At 39.9% G+C, this 16,891-nt stretch overlaps 1 protein-coding gene across 1 annotated transcript in view; it reads right to left on the bottom strand.

The window, feature by feature from the left end:
• Nucleotides 1–552: 552 nt before the first annotated feature.
• The window catches only part of CCDC60 (coiled-coil domain containing 60), a gene marked incomplete at both ends in the record, with an annotated part of 62,960 nt that continues 46,621 nt past the window's right edge, over nucleotides 553–16,891 (bottom strand). The window contains 9 exons of the mRNA XM_082324707.1: nucleotides 553–651; nucleotides 2,096–2,285; nucleotides 4,852–4,983; nucleotides 6,645–6,767; nucleotides 7,203–7,301; nucleotides 7,928–8,018; nucleotides 12,235–12,457; nucleotides 14,286–14,376; nucleotides 16,071–16,175. Of these exons, the coding sequence (XP_082180833.1) occupies nucleotides 553–651; nucleotides 2,096–2,285; nucleotides 4,852–4,983; nucleotides 6,645–6,767; nucleotides 7,203–7,301; nucleotides 7,928–8,018; nucleotides 12,235–12,457; nucleotides 14,286–14,376; nucleotides 16,071–16,175 (1,153 nt within the window). The remainder of the gene's footprint in view (nucleotides 652–2,095; nucleotides 2,286–4,851; nucleotides 4,984–6,644; nucleotides 6,768–7,202; nucleotides 7,302–7,927; nucleotides 8,019–12,234; nucleotides 12,458–14,285; nucleotides 14,377–16,070; nucleotides 16,176–16,891) is intronic.

The raw sequence follows: 16,891 nt of genomic DNA, 5'->3' as shown, positions 1-16,891 counted from the left end.
TAACTACAGAATAAACTCAATGCAAAACCAAAACATGCGAATTACCAAAAAAAATTAATGCAAAAAAAAAAAGAATTGTCTTAAAGCTTACAACTACCCTGTGCTTGGGATATTTTCTATAAAGGAGAGCTAAAATGAAGAGCAGAGGCAATGCTGTTTAGATATGGAAATCAGTATATCCCTACTGAGTAGATGCTTGTTATACTGTAGGTATTGTTAGAGGAATGGCTGAAGAAATGACCTGACCTGTGATTAGAAACTGTCTTCATCCTACATGGTTAGATGAGATTGAAATGTGATGGCGAGTCCAAGACATTGTGCACGAAGGAGCAACAGTATTTAGCTTTTATTTTCTATGCCCGACTACGACCAGTGGAGCACTGTAGAGGGACAAATTTCAGTTGTGCAAGAGTGGTGATTTCACTGGGATTTCAGTGGGATTGCCTGAAGTTAACTCCCCTTCCCCAGTCTTGCTTGAGGCAGGTCTCAACAGGCAGTAGTTTTCTGCTTGAAGATAGTTGTAGCTGGAAAACCATCTCATCTGGCCTTTGATTAAAAGGTGGAGGACTGTGCACTGAGGGGGGCTACTCTTGTCTGAAACCACTCGCTGAAATCCTCTTCTGGCATCTGCACAATACTTTCACGTACAAACTGAAACAGAAAAAGGTTCTTTCCTGAGATTTGATTTACGTGTAAGAGAGATAACGTGGGAAAATTTGACCATTGTGACAACAGAACAAATGTACTGGCTTCTGCAAACAGTTAGTGTAGTGCTTTATATCACCAAAACATTTTTAATGCAACTTTCAGAACAGCTGGATACACTCTAAAATGAATTAAAAGGAAAACTCTACAGTCTTCATTACAATTTATATCCTGAATCCTTCCAAGTCAAGTCTTTGTTCTAAAGTTGCAGGTGTCTTCTACCTACCATTGCAGTACATACATTAAAAGCAACTTGAAGTTAAATAAGAACTTAATCTGGAATCTCTTTCAGTATCAGCTAGGTCATATTCAGTGATGCTCTTATCGCTCCTAAAATGCAACAGTTTCCTTTCCAGTCAGAGGGAGCACCAAGGTCCTCCTCCCTCTGGGGCTATTTTTGAAAGATGTATAAATAAGTAGATAGGAGATTCAGCCATGCTTACGTGTTTATTACTATTACACTAATATGAGGGATCAAAATGCAAAGGGAACAGAATGGAAATAGCAAAGAAAGAGAACTAAAACCAGTAAGCAGAGACTTATATATTGAGCATTAAGGCAAGGCTGCTTCTCTGGTTAGTGACCATGCAAATTAGGGCACAAAACAACATGGCTATTTTTATAAGACATCAAGAAAACACAGGTAGTCTGTGTTTGACAGCTTGGCTGCTAAACCTTTGCCGTTGTAAGGCACGATAACACTCGATATATGTAAGATGCACAGCAACCTGCTGCCTCTCGGAGATTTCTGTTGGTCTGCGTAGCTTAGGGGGAATAACTGCTATGAGAACAAAAAACACAAGGTGGCATCGTTGCCATTTTTTGTAAGTTAGTTACCTGGTTAGCCTACATAGCGGTATATATTCTAAACCCATTCTCTTCCCTTTCTTGTGTCCTTCCTCTTCTGCCAATTGCTTCTAGAACTACAATAGTTGAGCCCAACTTAAGATCTTGAGAAGCATATATTTTTTTTTAACGTTGCTGAAGCAAAACAAACATATCTGCAGAGTTCCTGGATCAGTGACATAATACGTTATTTGAATAGCTCATGGATGTAACTACTGGGAATGACAGGCCTTTTCAGGGCACAAGCTAATGTTTCTTTTCAAGCGTCCTAAGAATTTATGACAGATGTCACTTTCACTGTGGCAGTAAATAAATCAACAATGACATCATAATAAAATGATACTGATTAATAATCCAATGCTTGTCATAACGTCTGTCTTCTGAGGCGTTCAAAGTGCCTTGTAAATGGTGAATAATAGCATCTTCATTTAGTGAGATCCTACATGATTTCGTCTGGTAACTTTCCACTGCATGAATTTCACCCATAGGTGCCTGCTCTCCCCACCCTCATCACGCAGAGAATCAAGAACTGGACCCGCCTCACCTCCACAGCTGCAGCAATTTCTGGAGAACACAGCTCCCACACCTGTAGATCAGCCAGAGCCTTAAGAAAAGTGTCTGGATGAATTTTCAAGTCAGGAGTCTTGCCATATTTTTCCAGTTTCTTTAAGATTTTCTGTACATAATGGTCACTCTTCACAGACTCTGGGAGTCTGGCAAGCAATACAGGAAACCTGTGGCAGAAAGAAGAACAGCAATAAAAGAGCAGCCTTGGGAACACATGCATATCTGATTAATAACTCTGGGTTTGCCTGGCATTTCTGCCTCTTCACCACCTCCATAGCTTCCACAGAAAAAATAGTTTTTCAGGGAATGCAATACTCAGTGTAATTCCAAGTGAATAATGCGAAAGAGCTTTACTTTATTGGACCTGTGCACCAATTCCCTTTGCAGGGCATTGAAATAGATGCTTCTTCATTGTTCATTTAAATTTTGGGTGACAAACTTGGGTATGAAAGCAAATAATAAAATCCTAACAAATGTTTCCATTTTACTGCAGATTTGTCCTCTTCATCTTTTCTCTATTTATTTTGTTTAGCCTCTACGGTTTTTGCCATGCAATCAGTGCCTGATCTGACACACTGATTCTCTTTACTATCCTTTTTCCCTGTGCTATCATCATTCTCCTCCCTCTATGTGCTGACATAAATCTCACCGATGTAAGCGCTCTGTAACACGCAGTCTTTACCATTTCACTCTGAATATAGAGATTCAGAAGGAGAATTACACATTACAATAAAACTAAAACTCTTGTGAAAAGATTGCCTTTTTTTTTAATGTTCTCTGTAAATTCTGCAGTGCTGCTTTGACAGTCCTGGAGACTGATGTTCCAAGCCTTTCTCGACTGTGCACGACCGGGGTGTGCTGTGGCTTTCATTGCCAAGGGCTGAGGATTTGGCAGCACATCAGCAGAAGTGCTGCTTCCCTCCAGTTTAGGATACGTGTTACTGGGACAGCAGGAGAGGGGTGAGGAATTTCCTCCTTAAATAAGTAAAAAAGGAAACGTAGGTTCTCCTCTTCAGTAGGGCCAGTTCTACACTGCTAGTATGGGTATGGCTGTATAGCCAGCTCCTCATTATCACTGGCTAGATTACCCGGCTTACCGTAATCGTGTCACACACAAGCCTTTTATAACCCATCCATACATGAAGATATTTTGAGAAAGGAAGCTATCGTCAATGTACTTTTATATCGCACTGTTCATATTTTATATTATTTTTGTTTTTTCTCACTTCATGAGAGAGAGGAGACAAGCAGACTGACAGCACATACTAGTAAAGCGTTCCTACGGTGATTCAGGTTTCTTGGCAAGGCAGTGTTTGCGAGAGCAGGGGAAAACACAGCCCTGCGGTAAATGAAACAAGCGGTATGGTGAAAGCAATTCCTCCGTCATGACTTCGTGTCTCCACAAGGGGGGTGACCAGCCTTGTGAGAGACTTCACTCTTCATACCCCTCATGCGTAGCCCTTTGCAGAGCAGGCCTGGCGCAGAAAGCTATGCTCGTCTAACTGGGCTGGCACAGTCACAGCAAGACAGCCTCCTCGCGATGGAACCGTGATTTTCATGTGAAGGAACAGCAGACTTGTACTGTTCTTGCACAGGGGGAAAAGTAAAAAGCCATATTGATATCGTCTCCTTTATACCCATGGAGCTTTGTCCAAATTAAGGCTTCTTCTAGCAGAACTACAAGTATAAAAGCAAAACCACATCCTCTCCAGCTTCAGGGCTTGTTTACACACCAGATCTTAAATCTGGGGGACAGCAGGAGCATATATGTTTGACAATTAAAACCGGAGTTCTGCTAGATAGGTCAAGACTAGGTTTATTCATTAACACGACTGGTGTGTTCCTGGGCCACCTGCATTTTGAACCTGAGATAAGAAACAGACTTTTTGTTATCTCAAATTATGAAGGACAGAAGGTTTACTAGCAAGGACAACAACAAAGGGCAGGCTGATAAAAACATTCCATGCAGTTTGCACACTCTGTAATCCCATGTCCAAGGAGTTCTCACCGACAGGGCAGTAGGGAACACACTGTGAGCTTGCTGAGCTGTTCTGGTTGGCCATTTCTGCTGTGTATCTGGAAGCCAATCACTGGATACAGCCAATATCCTTTCAGACATAAACCACTAGTAATTTGCAGAATTGCTGCACTGGGAAGCATTTAGGTGATTACTCTACTTGCCCTTGCAAGTGTTGCAGTATTCTCCATGTGCAGCTCATACGTTGGCAGGGAAATATTTTTAACATGGATGGAGAGCTAGAGTCAGTCTCCTTTGCCATCAGTTTTAGCACTGTGAACGCTCAGTTCAGTAAGAAGTTGTGAATCTAACCCACGTACATTTATACCATACCTCTTACCTTTGGGGTACAGCATGTTTCACATACTTCCTGGTGGAAGAATTCTCCTATAAAGCTGCACGCTGGGGAAGGTGTGCGAACACAAGGACTGAGTGCTTTTTGCCCAGTATCACTGAAAAGGAACTCTTATCCCCTTTCTTACTGTTTCCAATTAACCTATTTGCTGAGCAGGCTGAGATCTGCTCCTAGCGATCATATCTGTATTTTTGTTGCTACCAGTTTGAAAAGCCTGCATTTCCAGTAACTGATTCAATGGTTTCTAGCAATACCTTGCTTGGGGGAGAAAAAAAGAAAAGAAAAAAGCTTTTTGTACTAAAGACAGAACTCCTGGACCCTGACCATCTCATTTGAACTGAGGGTTTCTGTGCCTCCTTACCAATTTAGTTCATCATCATCATGTTCTCTTTCGGCTCTCATTCCCAGCTGTCTTATTCGTTCCATGTCTCTTCTAAAATACTTCAGTTGTTTCAAAGCCTGGTATTTTTGACAACATCGCTCTTCCTGCCTCCTACAAAAAAAACCTTAAAAGTTAAAGCTGTGTTTTAAACATTACCGTACTTCTGCAGAGTTAACTGGGACAATACTAAGGAAGGCAGAAAACAATGAATGTGAAGAACGCATTGTGTGTTTAGTCTGTGGACACCAATAACAATTTTTGCTTTGGCAGTGTTCTGTATACATTCATATTTCTACAAACATTAAGAAGTGTTTACGTTTTATATCAACTCTAGGCTCTAGGTAAGAAACAAACTTCAGAATCAAAACATTTAAACTGAAATTCAACCTCCAATTTCTATCAGGTATCCACTGCTTAAAACCAAACAGAATACTGCACAGTGATTTAGAGTAAAATATTATTTAAAATACAACAGAAGAGAGGTGGAATAGAGTGACCTGACCTAGAATTTCAACCCAGAGATGGGGCTCACATATGCATTCCAACAGAAAGTACTACTGTGTTATAACAAAAATAAACAGCTGCTTTTCTTTCCAATAAATTACTTATAGTGCATCCTGCCAAACTGAGGTTTCATCTCCAACTGCTGATCAAGCAGAATACACTTGTGTGGCTCTATGGAGAACGGTAAAATAGCTGCAAGTAGTAAGTTCCCCGTCTGACTCGTCCTTCCATACTGCAGGCTGCTGGAATGATTAGTTCTTATGCAGTCACAGCAGCTGCTCAGGGAAGAAAGCAAGGACCCAGCTCCAGGTAAGGAAAGCTCCGAGGGCCAAAAAAAAACAAACCACCCACTAAGTACAAAATGGAACAGAAGAATGGAAAGAAGAAGGAGGTGAGAGGGCGAAAGAAAACTGTGCCTATAACACCCTTCAGAACAGCAGCGTAGAGAAGGTCTGATGCTTACTGAGACAAAAGAATTTGCACAAACATCACAGATGAATGTTTCTGGGCGAAAGGAAAAGTATGACAGGCTTCGGCTGGTCAACAAGGCAGAAATGTCACTGATCTGGGAAAAGGCCTTGAGAGAGGACATTGCAACTGTTACTATAAGAAGAGTCAAGGTAATGTTGAAGAACAATACAGTGATCTCCGAACTGAAAACACAAGACAGCCACATAGATAGTATGTGACTGAATTTATTTTTCTCTCTTTGGGTGAAAAGGACTACGATGTCCAAAGTAAATATATCCAGTGTTTTTAGCAAAACTATTTCCAGAAAAGTCATTCAGAAATATCCCAAAACACTGCTGTAAATATTTAACCTGTAATGCCCTTGCAAAGGTGACCTGGAAACACGTACTTTGGGGAAAGCCTGACTTTTTTTCCTGTTTGCCAAGAATTTTGCCATCCGTATGTTAAAGTGATGGTTTTTGAGGGGAGAGAAGTCACATATTAGTGACTTGTGACTGATTGTTCGCATAAGTGTTCATGAATCTGTTAGTCACTAAGAGATGCTCTTAGTTGTATGGTTCAGTGCAGCAAGTTGGACTTGATGATCATTATGGGTCCCTTCTAACTTGAGATATTCTATGATTCTATATTTTTTGTACACAGACAGTCATAAAACTTTCTATCGTCATCCCTATATTCTTATTTTAATGTCAATCACTATAAATGCATCTTTAAAAGGCCTGAAGATAAGTCCTAAATCTGGTCGGGAGCAAGGTGTGTAGTGTTTTAAGAGTATACAGAAAACAGTCTCTGCCTACCTCTCAAGGCGCTCTAGAGTATCACGTAAACAACAAGCTGCTTCTTCGCGTACTGCTATGAACTTTTGCCTCATATCGGCACATAAGTTAGATTTGCTTTTAATGAAAGAGCTGATATGGCATCTACAACTAAACACAGAAAACTCGAATTAACATCCTGTGGTAACCATTTTGTGGTAAGCACCTGTGTTGCTCAGAACATACAGCGATGTGAGCACACGTAAATTTTGAGATCTCCTTATTATCAGTAAAAATCCAAATTTAAATGCATTTACAGGGCTTTTTAAAATGCATCAAATTTATGAAAATTTTATGAATAAAAAATTCTAAATGATATTAAATTTGAATTTGTACCATCTTTCATTCCAGTCACATCCTTCCAGGAACGCACCTCTGCATTACACTGAAACGTACTACGTGTGCTGCCAGCTTTCGCTGGCCTGCTCTGGCCTCATGTAGTAAAATGCTCTCTGACATTTGCATGCCAAATGCTTTCCACACATAGAGCCTTGTTTATACAGCATATAATGTGCTTCAAAAACAGATTTGTACCCTTACCTCTGCCTTCTGGGCCTCCGCTTCCTTGATATTATACTCTCTTGGTCCTTGATGAATGGCATATTTACTTTGTAATTCTTCCGAGCCACTGGCAACAAACTGTAAGACACAACAAGGCTTAAAATAGCGTACAGTAAGCCTTCCCCAGAATGTGAAAAATTCTACAGGTGCTGATAAAACATTCTTAATATTACAGACTTGCTGGAGCTATCCAGGTACAAAATTTATTTCTCTTGACCTCAACTCAAAAGAAAAAATACTTCGGCAAAGTCTAATTGTAAGACTGGTTTGTCATGTTGATCTTATAGCTGTGGAAACCACCACAGAACTGAGTAATGAGGGAACACATCTTACATAAGCTTAGCTGGAAACGTTAGAGACACACTACTGAAAAATGCAGTGGTAGAAGCAGAAACAATTCTACAGGAATAAGATAGAGCATCGCTTTTTCTACAAAGCTGCTGGAGCATAAGATCTCTTCTGTTTGCAAAGGCAAGATTCATGGGGTATTTTCCAGAAAATACATACTGCTTGCGCAGCAGTAAAATGGGCTATTCTGCCACCCGTGCCCCAAAATGTGTCATCTGAATTCACTGAATGCTGAATTCAGTTGTTCAGGGGGGAAAAAAAGAAAAGAAATTTAAAAAAAAAAAAAAAAAAAGGCATAAACTCTGTCCTGATGAGTTGCTTCTCCTAGTTATTCAGAAACCCATCAGGTAACATACCGCTGCAGTCCAGTCGTCTTAACCATATCTTCTTGTTTATGGACATCTTTTGACACCTCTTCATGTGTTACCTGGATGACTTTCTGTAGGGCTGATAAAAAAAAAAAAATGCCAACTCAATGGCGCATTCCTCTCTTCCTTGCAGAGAGGATACCATACACGCTGGCCTGAATGAGACATCCTAAAGAAACCTGCTATTTAGTACTTCCAAAAATTAAATTTTCTTCCAAAAAAAAGCAGCTTTTAAAAGAGGTTTCAAGATAGGTACCCAAATACAAATGCACCCAATTCATTAATCACTTTGAAAACATAAGCTTTGTTCTTTCAGCTATGAAAAAAACCCATCAAGTAGGAAATACTAAATATTTTTTACATTAGATGCTTATAAAAATAGCTTATTAGAAAAACAGAGAGATTTGAACAAACTGTGCAGAAAGTCTATTTTCAGTTCCTTTACTGTGCTGTTAGCATTCTACTGGCATAACTGTCAAGTCGTCTGAATTTCTAAGTCTACCCTACCACTTTGCCATTCTTCTTTTAAATGTCATATGGAATTTAATATGTTTAACATCAACAGGTGTCTAGTTACCTCTCTGTCTCCTCATCAGCATCCACTAAAACTTAAGACGCGTTGGCTATAGTTTCCAGATTATCCCCCTTTGAGCAGATCTCTCTCACTAATAACACTCTTTACTCTCTTTCCACTGTAATGCGAATGCTTATATTCCCTTCTCCCTTGAAAACAGGAAAGCCAATTTAACTCACTGTTTTCATTCAAATTGACATCTTAGTTTTCCTTCCACTGCCGTTTCATTCCTGCTTTGATGCCAAACCGCTGGAGAGACACTGAGACGGCCATCTTCTCTGCGTTATTCCCTCCAATCACTCATGCAGTAAGACAACTGTCACACTTGTTATTAAAAATCCCAGTGTTGGCTGCCAAATTCTGAGCCATCCTCTGAGGTGCTCAATATGTCCTACATGGTAATAAGTGACATTTTACTGAGCACTCAACACCTTGAAGTTGTAATCCCCAGATTCAAAAGGTCCTTTTCCTACATTTTTGTGAAGCACCACATATAGTATAATAGAAAATGACTGCTGAACATTGATTGTGTTAAATAGCAGCACAAAACTACTACTACTTTTTAGAAGTACAGAATATTATACTGTGACTTTATAAATGTAAGACATGGATAGAACAAGTTGCTGGGCACCAGCTAACGGGCTAAAATTTTAAGAACCATGCTTATACTGAAGATCCTCTATTAGCTGTGGCCAGGTGAGTTTCAAGAGGGCCAAGGTCCCAGTCAGGAACTCCCAAGTTCTAGCACTGGCTGGTTCTAACGATGGCTGCACTGTGACCCTTACTAGTCTCAGAGTGTAAGCCTGTAAGATGCTGGCTACGCCACTGGACCTTCTAGAGCCGAGGAGCACTTTGAATACAAAGGCTGACCCCCACGGGGTCTGGAGCCTGACATCGATATGAGCAGAGAGCCTCTGCTCAAGCTGAGCTAAGGCTGCACACAAATCTCATCTGTTCTTGGCACGCAGCGTCAGAACCCTTCTGAGAAGAACCCAGCCCTTTCTATTTATGGTTACCATTTGGGCAGACTGGGTAGCTGGATATCTGAAACCCATCTACCCTGCAGATAACGGTGCTTTGGGGGAAGAGGGCTATACTAAGCAGTAGCTGCATTTGATGTTTTCTCCAAAGTCAGCCGAGTTGCCTAAAGCCAGTCCTGAAAGCAGTCCTGTCGGCAGATTTTGGAGGGAGATGACAGGAAGCAAACCAGGGCTAATACCACAAAGATACAGCTCCTCTTTTATGGCTGATCAACAGAAACAGAGGGCACAATACCTCTCTGCCCTCCATTTTGCAGCATTAGAACCTGCTCCAATTCTCCATCTGGAGAAACTGGGAAGAAAAATACTCAAACTTGTCTATGTTCATAATATTTTTGAAATATTAACCTCCATAGCTTTGAGCTAGTCAGACATTAATTAGAAAAGAGAACAACAGCAAAGAAGAACATAGTAATTTCACCTGACCTTGATTTCTGTGCCTTAGTTAATCATCTGTGAAACGGGGTACTAATATTTACCTGTTTTGCAGGGATCTAACAACGATAAATCAATTGAAAAGACATTGATCAATCCGAAAGAAAAGCCCCAAATTCAGGTATAAGTTTTATAATGAAGATCCTTTGCACAAATATTTATACCTCCCTCTTTTAAAAGTATGTTTTTGACTGAGAATTCAAACCTAAACTGCTGGCCGGAAAGCTTTGGGGGTAAAATCCAGTTAGTGTTTAATCTCTCAGATACAGGTCTCACATTTTACTTCTTAGTGTGAAGAAAATGTATGTCATTTGACCTGATCTGCATGCACGCATTCTTCATTACACAGTAACCATGAAAAATTAGGCTTACATTTAGTACGTTTGGCTCACATAGTCTCTGTCTGTACAAAAAGAGATTTTTTTTTTATTTTTTTTTTTTTTTTAATGTGGTGAAGGAAGCAAGCTTGGAACACTTGTCTGCTTTGTAAAACCTCTGCCTGATGAGGTGGGGACTGAATGATAAATGAGAGTGCCTCAGCAGTGGCCCGTTGTTACACCACAGCTGCAAGGAGCGCAGCTTCCACATTTACCTTTGTCAACGTGATGTAACACTTAAACTTTTGGACTAGTACAGGTCCTCACTCAGCCAGTAGCTCTGAAAAATCAAACTTGTATAAGCAGACATTCTACAGCAGCAGGCCCCAAACAGCAGCATCCAAATTACAGCTGGACAAAAGGCTTTATATTGAGTTATGAATTCTTTCCTTAAAAGAAATGCTTCTGTAAGATTCACACTCAGCTGTATTACTGATTAGCTGCCTACTACAGAATCTCTTTCCCACTTTTATTATATATATACTTATATATATATGCATACGTGTGCATTAGGGTTGTGTGTGCTCTCAAAGTCACGTTTGTATGAGTTACATGAAGCTTTGAGAATTTGGGGTACAAGGCTACAGGGCAGCTGTACTTGTAATCTGTTTCCGATTTGTCCATGAAGCATCCTATAATCAGAAGCCTGGATTAAACATGATTCTAGCAGCTTAAGAATTCATTCCAGAATCCAACCTTTGCTACAGAGCTGCCCTGCAGAAACTAACTTCCCATATTTTTTAGAGCTAGGAACATAATCCTTGAGAGGACCAGACTGGTAACCCAGGCCAGTCCGCTGAAATCACAGGCAATCATGCGATAGATGTTGTTCCAAAGGGTACACTGAACATCCTTCCCATACATCACACACACCGCAAGATATTTCTTTATGTCCCACGTGAAACGGAGGCTCCCAGCTGTTACAGATCTCACGATTATTTTCAGATCTCATCTCACACACAAACCAGTTGTTCACCTACATGTATAAACAAATTGCTTGAAGTTATAGCTTTGAATTCTCCACTGCTCCCATTCATGCCATTGGAAGGCCATTCATCTGTGCTCAGTGCCACGGACAGCAGCAGCTGTGTAGGTAGTATACGATATGTGCGCAAGCTCCCTGATATATCCACCCAGCTTCTGGCAGTCCGAACCTAACGGTCTTTCAGACCAAGAATGTGTCCGTTCCTTTACATTTAAAGGCAATTCATTTACAGACCTATCCCAAATGACTCCAAGAGCTCCTTCCTGAGTAGTAATTTAGAGTCTAGCAGAGCATGATGTCAGCCTGATAATGATAATATAAATATCAATTAAAAGATAATTAGCAGTACTAAATGCTAATATGCTTTTCTGTTCCAGCTTTACATAGAAGGAAGGGAAAAGACTTAAGATTACCTAGCTTTGTACTGAAACACATTACAGAGCTAACAGATAAGCTATTCTGTCAGGTCTATCAAGCACAGGTAATCACTGATGGATGAGTAAGGAGAATACAGCCTAAGAAACCCCTAAGTTAAACAGAGCCCCCTACGTTAGACAGATACATATTCAGTGGATCAGTTGGTTATGGCAGAGAACAATTTCACCATTTTCACCGCCTGTTGGACCTTATAGATGTGGATGACAGTCTGATTATACAACTGCTGTAACTGAATATGAATTAAAACGCTTACTTAATATCCACATGGGATTACATCGTCTTTAAACCAATTTGCTAACAGGGAGGGCACAGAGATACTTGTACAGAGTTCCATATAACTGAAAAGAAATACATTGGTACACCTAGCAGTGTCTTTGACGTAGGTTCTCCCTAGTAACACTCAAAGCAAATCCATTTGATATTGGCAGTCAAGAAAAGTAACTTACGGGAGAAAAGAGGTTGTTGTTCTTTAGCTTGTGCTGACTCACTCATAACATCAGATGAAGCTACGTTAATCTTGACATTGTCTTCAGAGCAAAATATAGTGGAAGTTTTGCTGCCACGAGGGGTTTGACCACGGGGAGATGACGGACTGCTAAGCTGAGGAATACTTGGAGTAGATGTCTTGTGTATCTTCCTGCTAAGCGGACTGTATCTCCAGGTGCATTTCTGTACATGGAAGAAAAAGTAAACAGAAAGGAGGGGTTTTCTATAGCCATTTGACAACAAAGAATCATAGTTCTGTAACTAATTCCAGTATTAGATCCTCTTGTAACCGCATAGATTTTTCCCTAGTGACTTCAAACAAGCTAGTGATTTCTTGGGTAGGACCTCCTTCATTTTGTTATCTTCAATACTCCTCTGCTATAGCATTAATGCCAACAGATTAAGCTAATTTGTAAACAAGTAACACCGCAGCTGCAGAGAAGGTTGGTAATAGAGCAGCCTTCTTATGTACAGGGAAGAATAGGTCAAAGTGGTTTGATAAACATTCAGGTCTCCTCCCAACACCCAATAACCTGGCAAATGAATTTCCTGTGTCAGCAATGTAAAACTGAAGCCTGAGGGCAGACCGAATTCTGCAGGCTTGATAATCAGAACAATAGGTATTACAATGCAAGTGCCCCTGAAGGAACCCAATATTTCCACTAATCAAATATGAAAAGCAGTCTTCAAGTAATATTAGTGTAAATGACACAGAAAATTGTCATTAATTCAAAGAGGAAATAAATAAAAGTCTCAGCAATGTAAACGCTAAAAGACAGATCAGGACAGACGTGCACTTTGGTTTCTTGTGCTCAAGTTCGTTTGGACCTGACTTTAGAGAACTGGTAAGACTGTATGGAAAAATCAGAAGCCTCATATTTAGAAACAACTCTGTTATTTATGTGACTTGCTGACTTTCCCTCTCTGTTTGCTAACGGCAGGAAGAATATTTGCAGAAACCCACAATCTTTGTCTTTTAAAAGTTTCACAACTTTTGCTGCTTATTCCCCAACAGAAATCATAATCTTCTATTGAATCATTTTAATTATTATGTCATGAGGGCACGAGCTGCAGGCGTTGACAAATAACAAGACCAAATAGCCTGCATGTAACAACAGCTCATATTTTGAAGAGTGCCTCGCCTGGAGTTCTAAAAGCACTTCACAAAACCTGTTTATTTTAGCCTTATATGGGGCAAAGCAAGGAACTAAAAGCTTAAGATCAAAACGTAAGATGTGCTAGAGAGCGAGAAACCCACTGGTTCCTTATTGAGTTCTCCTAATTATACTCCTAAGCATTGCTCATTCTGCCTTCATTTTCCTCCAGTCACTTACACAGTTTCAAAAAGAAAAGTCTTTCTGTGTTTCAGAAAGATAGCAAAACAGTTACCAAGTGTTACGGATCATTTTCTAATTTTAATTTTATTTCCTCTCAGGTATTAACTTTACTTTTCTTTTAAAAGGCCTTCATCTGAATTGCTTGTTTTCTCCTTTCCTTGGCTTTGCTTTGAATGTGGCAAGTGAATCCTGCTTTCTTTAAAGGCCTCAACATTTGCAATTTGTTTCCAAATTTAGCTTTAAGCTCTGCCTAAAAAGGCAACAAAGCAAATCATGGCTAGAATTTACTAGCATAAGGCCTCCAGGATACCAGTCTGAAATCCCCATTTGACTGGAAAAGACCTATTTGGGTGAACAAGTACTGCTACGTGACTCTGGGTCATAAAAAAGGGGGGCAAATGCAACCAAGCAGCTAGTTATGTTTTAGCTAAATATGGAATTCTTCCTATATCAGTACTTATCACTAAGATCAAGCCACAGTTTCAATCAGCTACGTACTGCTCTTCCTATTACCTTGTATCACACTGTTATTCTTCAAAACCTACAGAGACAAGTACTCTGCAGTCACAAGATCCAGAGCATAAACTGTGGTATCAGGGAGTTCAATTAAGCAACAGAACAAATGGCTGAAAAGTTGGGTTAGGTCCCAAGGAAGAAATTAGCAATGCAGTTACCTTTGTGTTTGTAATAAAGAGCTCCCACATGTATGCTGCTAACTTCTCCTCTTCAATTTCTTTTACTGTTTTTTTACAACCACCAGGGTCCCTAAGTGAAAACAATTTAATTAGTTTTCCATTTTGAGTGTCTTGCTCTTATAAGTTCTTTTAAGAAATGCAATAAATGGAGAGTAAATGGCAGCTGACCGCTACTACGATGTGTACCTTTGCTTAGAAGAAATGGAAAGACAATGCAAGGTGTATAAGCCATGAGTATGGTATAGCCACAAGTGAGGGAGAACCTAAAGAAAGCACAGTCATTCTACAAACTATCACGCATGTACTGGGCCAGATAATGCTCTCAGCTTCCTCTGTGCAAGGACTGAAGGGTTTTGTCCAGTATAGCAAGAGGGATACAAATGACAGCAGGTTCATACAAGTTTGATTTTTCAGAGCTACTGGCTGAGTGAGGACCTGTACTAGTCCAAAAGTTTAAGTGTTACATCACGTTGACAAAGGTAAATGTGGAAGCTGCGCTCCTTGCAGCTGTGGTGTAACAACGGGCCACTGCTGAGGCACTCTCATTTATCATTCAGTCCCCACCTCATCAGGCAGAGGTTTTACAAAGCAGACAAGTGTTCCAAGCTTGCTTCCTTCACCACATTTTTAAAAAAAAAAAAATCTCTTTGTACAGACAGAGACTATGTGAGCCAAACGCACTAAATGTAAGCCTAATTTTTCATGGTTACTGTGTAATGAAGAATGTGTGCATGCAGATCAGTTCAAACGACATTGAGGGAGAGGCGTGGTGGTTAGAGGCAGCAACAGAGAGCAGAAGGAAGTATGCGACAAGATACTGCACGACTTCAGAACCTGGAAATTAATCCAGAGCCTTATGCATTTATACTCTGCTGTCGGCCTCTATCTGCGAGGCTTGCTGACAAACTGTTTCTTTTATCTCAGTCTATTGGTTGGTCCTCATATGTAAAGGGGTGAGAAACGCATCCACAATACATTGGAGGGGAGAATCCGTCCAGTATGTATCAGGCTAATTCTGTACAATGCCACTCTGCCACCTCTCTCATACATAGGCATAGTTTGTCTGGACTGAGAATATACAGAGAGAACAGAACAGCTTTGAAGAGCTCTGCCCCTGCAAATCAGAGCGTAAACTGTTCACTGTTTTACCAAACACTCATGAATAATTTAAAGCCATGTTATGTCAACATGATTATATTAACTAAAAATGTTGGGAACTTAAATTAATATTTACTTTGAACAGTATAAAAGTTCAGAAGCAATGCATCTTTTACAAGTACCCATCACTGTCATACATAATTGATAGAATAAAACCAGCTCCTAAATATCACTTAAGAGGTGGCTTTGTTCTGTAATTATAATGGATATGGAATTTCTGTTGAGTTCACTGGGATAACCCTCCAAGGGAAGGCTATGGCAATATACATACATATATTACTACATGTATTTAATTTGCCTAATTATTAACCAAGAGAGAAAAAGGAAAGAAAACACAACTAAATTTGGCTGGGATAGCTCAGTATTTTCTCCTGGCTCTGCAACTTGCAATAATAGAGGACCATGCTGTGCTACTGATTTGACTGTAAACTCCCTGCTGACTGCATGGGGGCAAAGTCGATGCAAAATTTGTTTATGTTGCACGGCACAGAATTAATAACATTTCACTCAAATAGCTATTACGCGAAAGAAGAGAAACAAAACACAGAGAGGACAAAAAAATCCCAAACTCCTCATTCCATCTACTATCATGCATTGTGCACCTACGTTGGATTCCAACAGGTTAATATGGAACGCATCGAACTGTTGGATTCAAGAGTCAAAGCTTCCAAAAGCCAGTGTATGGCGCACAGCTGTCGGAAAAGATGTTCACTGCAAAGGAGAGAAACAAATGTGTTATCCTATAGAGTCAGGGAAACAGTCAAGCTGGCATCATGTTGGCTGAAACAGATACATCTGAGCATTCCTGTAGCAGATGGGTTTTTTCTCATTGTCCCAGTGAATTCTAGACACCTCTCAAGGTTTTTGTCATGTTAATACATAACCGAATCCTGAAAGCATATTTTTGGATGTGAAATTTTCAGTGGACTCATCTTGGTGATGTACTCCATGCTTTCATGCCTTTGAGGATTCTAGCATTTATCCCTCTATGGTATGGATTCTTATGGTTTTTGGATTCTACAGCAGCTTCTAAGTTTTGCATTTAAGAAAAAGCAGTGTGTAAGCTTAAAATGTTGGACCCATCTTTTTCTGACTAAGATTAGCTTTGGCATTTTAGCTTATTCCACATGCAAATGTAAGTATATAAAGACACTTTTGGTGAGAAATCGGGTTAATGAACTTAGAACAGAACAGATAGTATGTATTAGTGACTAATACAAAATATATAGAAGCATACACGGTACACGTACTGTCTTCTCCCTCTGTCTTTTGTAGGCCAACTTTTTTTTTTTAACTAGGCAAATTAAATATTAATTTTGATAGCCTTTCCTTAAAACGAGCCTAATCTTGGAACCGATACCACATAAGCAAATTTTATGCAACTTAGAATTTGCTGAGTCAAGATCAGCAAGGTAAATGATGCGTGT

Source organism: Platalea leucorodia (genome assembly GCF_965183815.1).
Source record: "Platalea leucorodia genome assembly, chromosome: 12".
In the NCBI taxonomy this organism is placed as follows: domain Eukaryota; kingdom Metazoa; phylum Chordata; class Aves; order Pelecaniformes; family Threskiornithidae; genus Platalea; species Platalea leucorodia.
The sequence above is the reverse complement of the archived record's forward strand: the minus strand, read 5'-3'. Positions and strand labels throughout refer to the sequence as shown.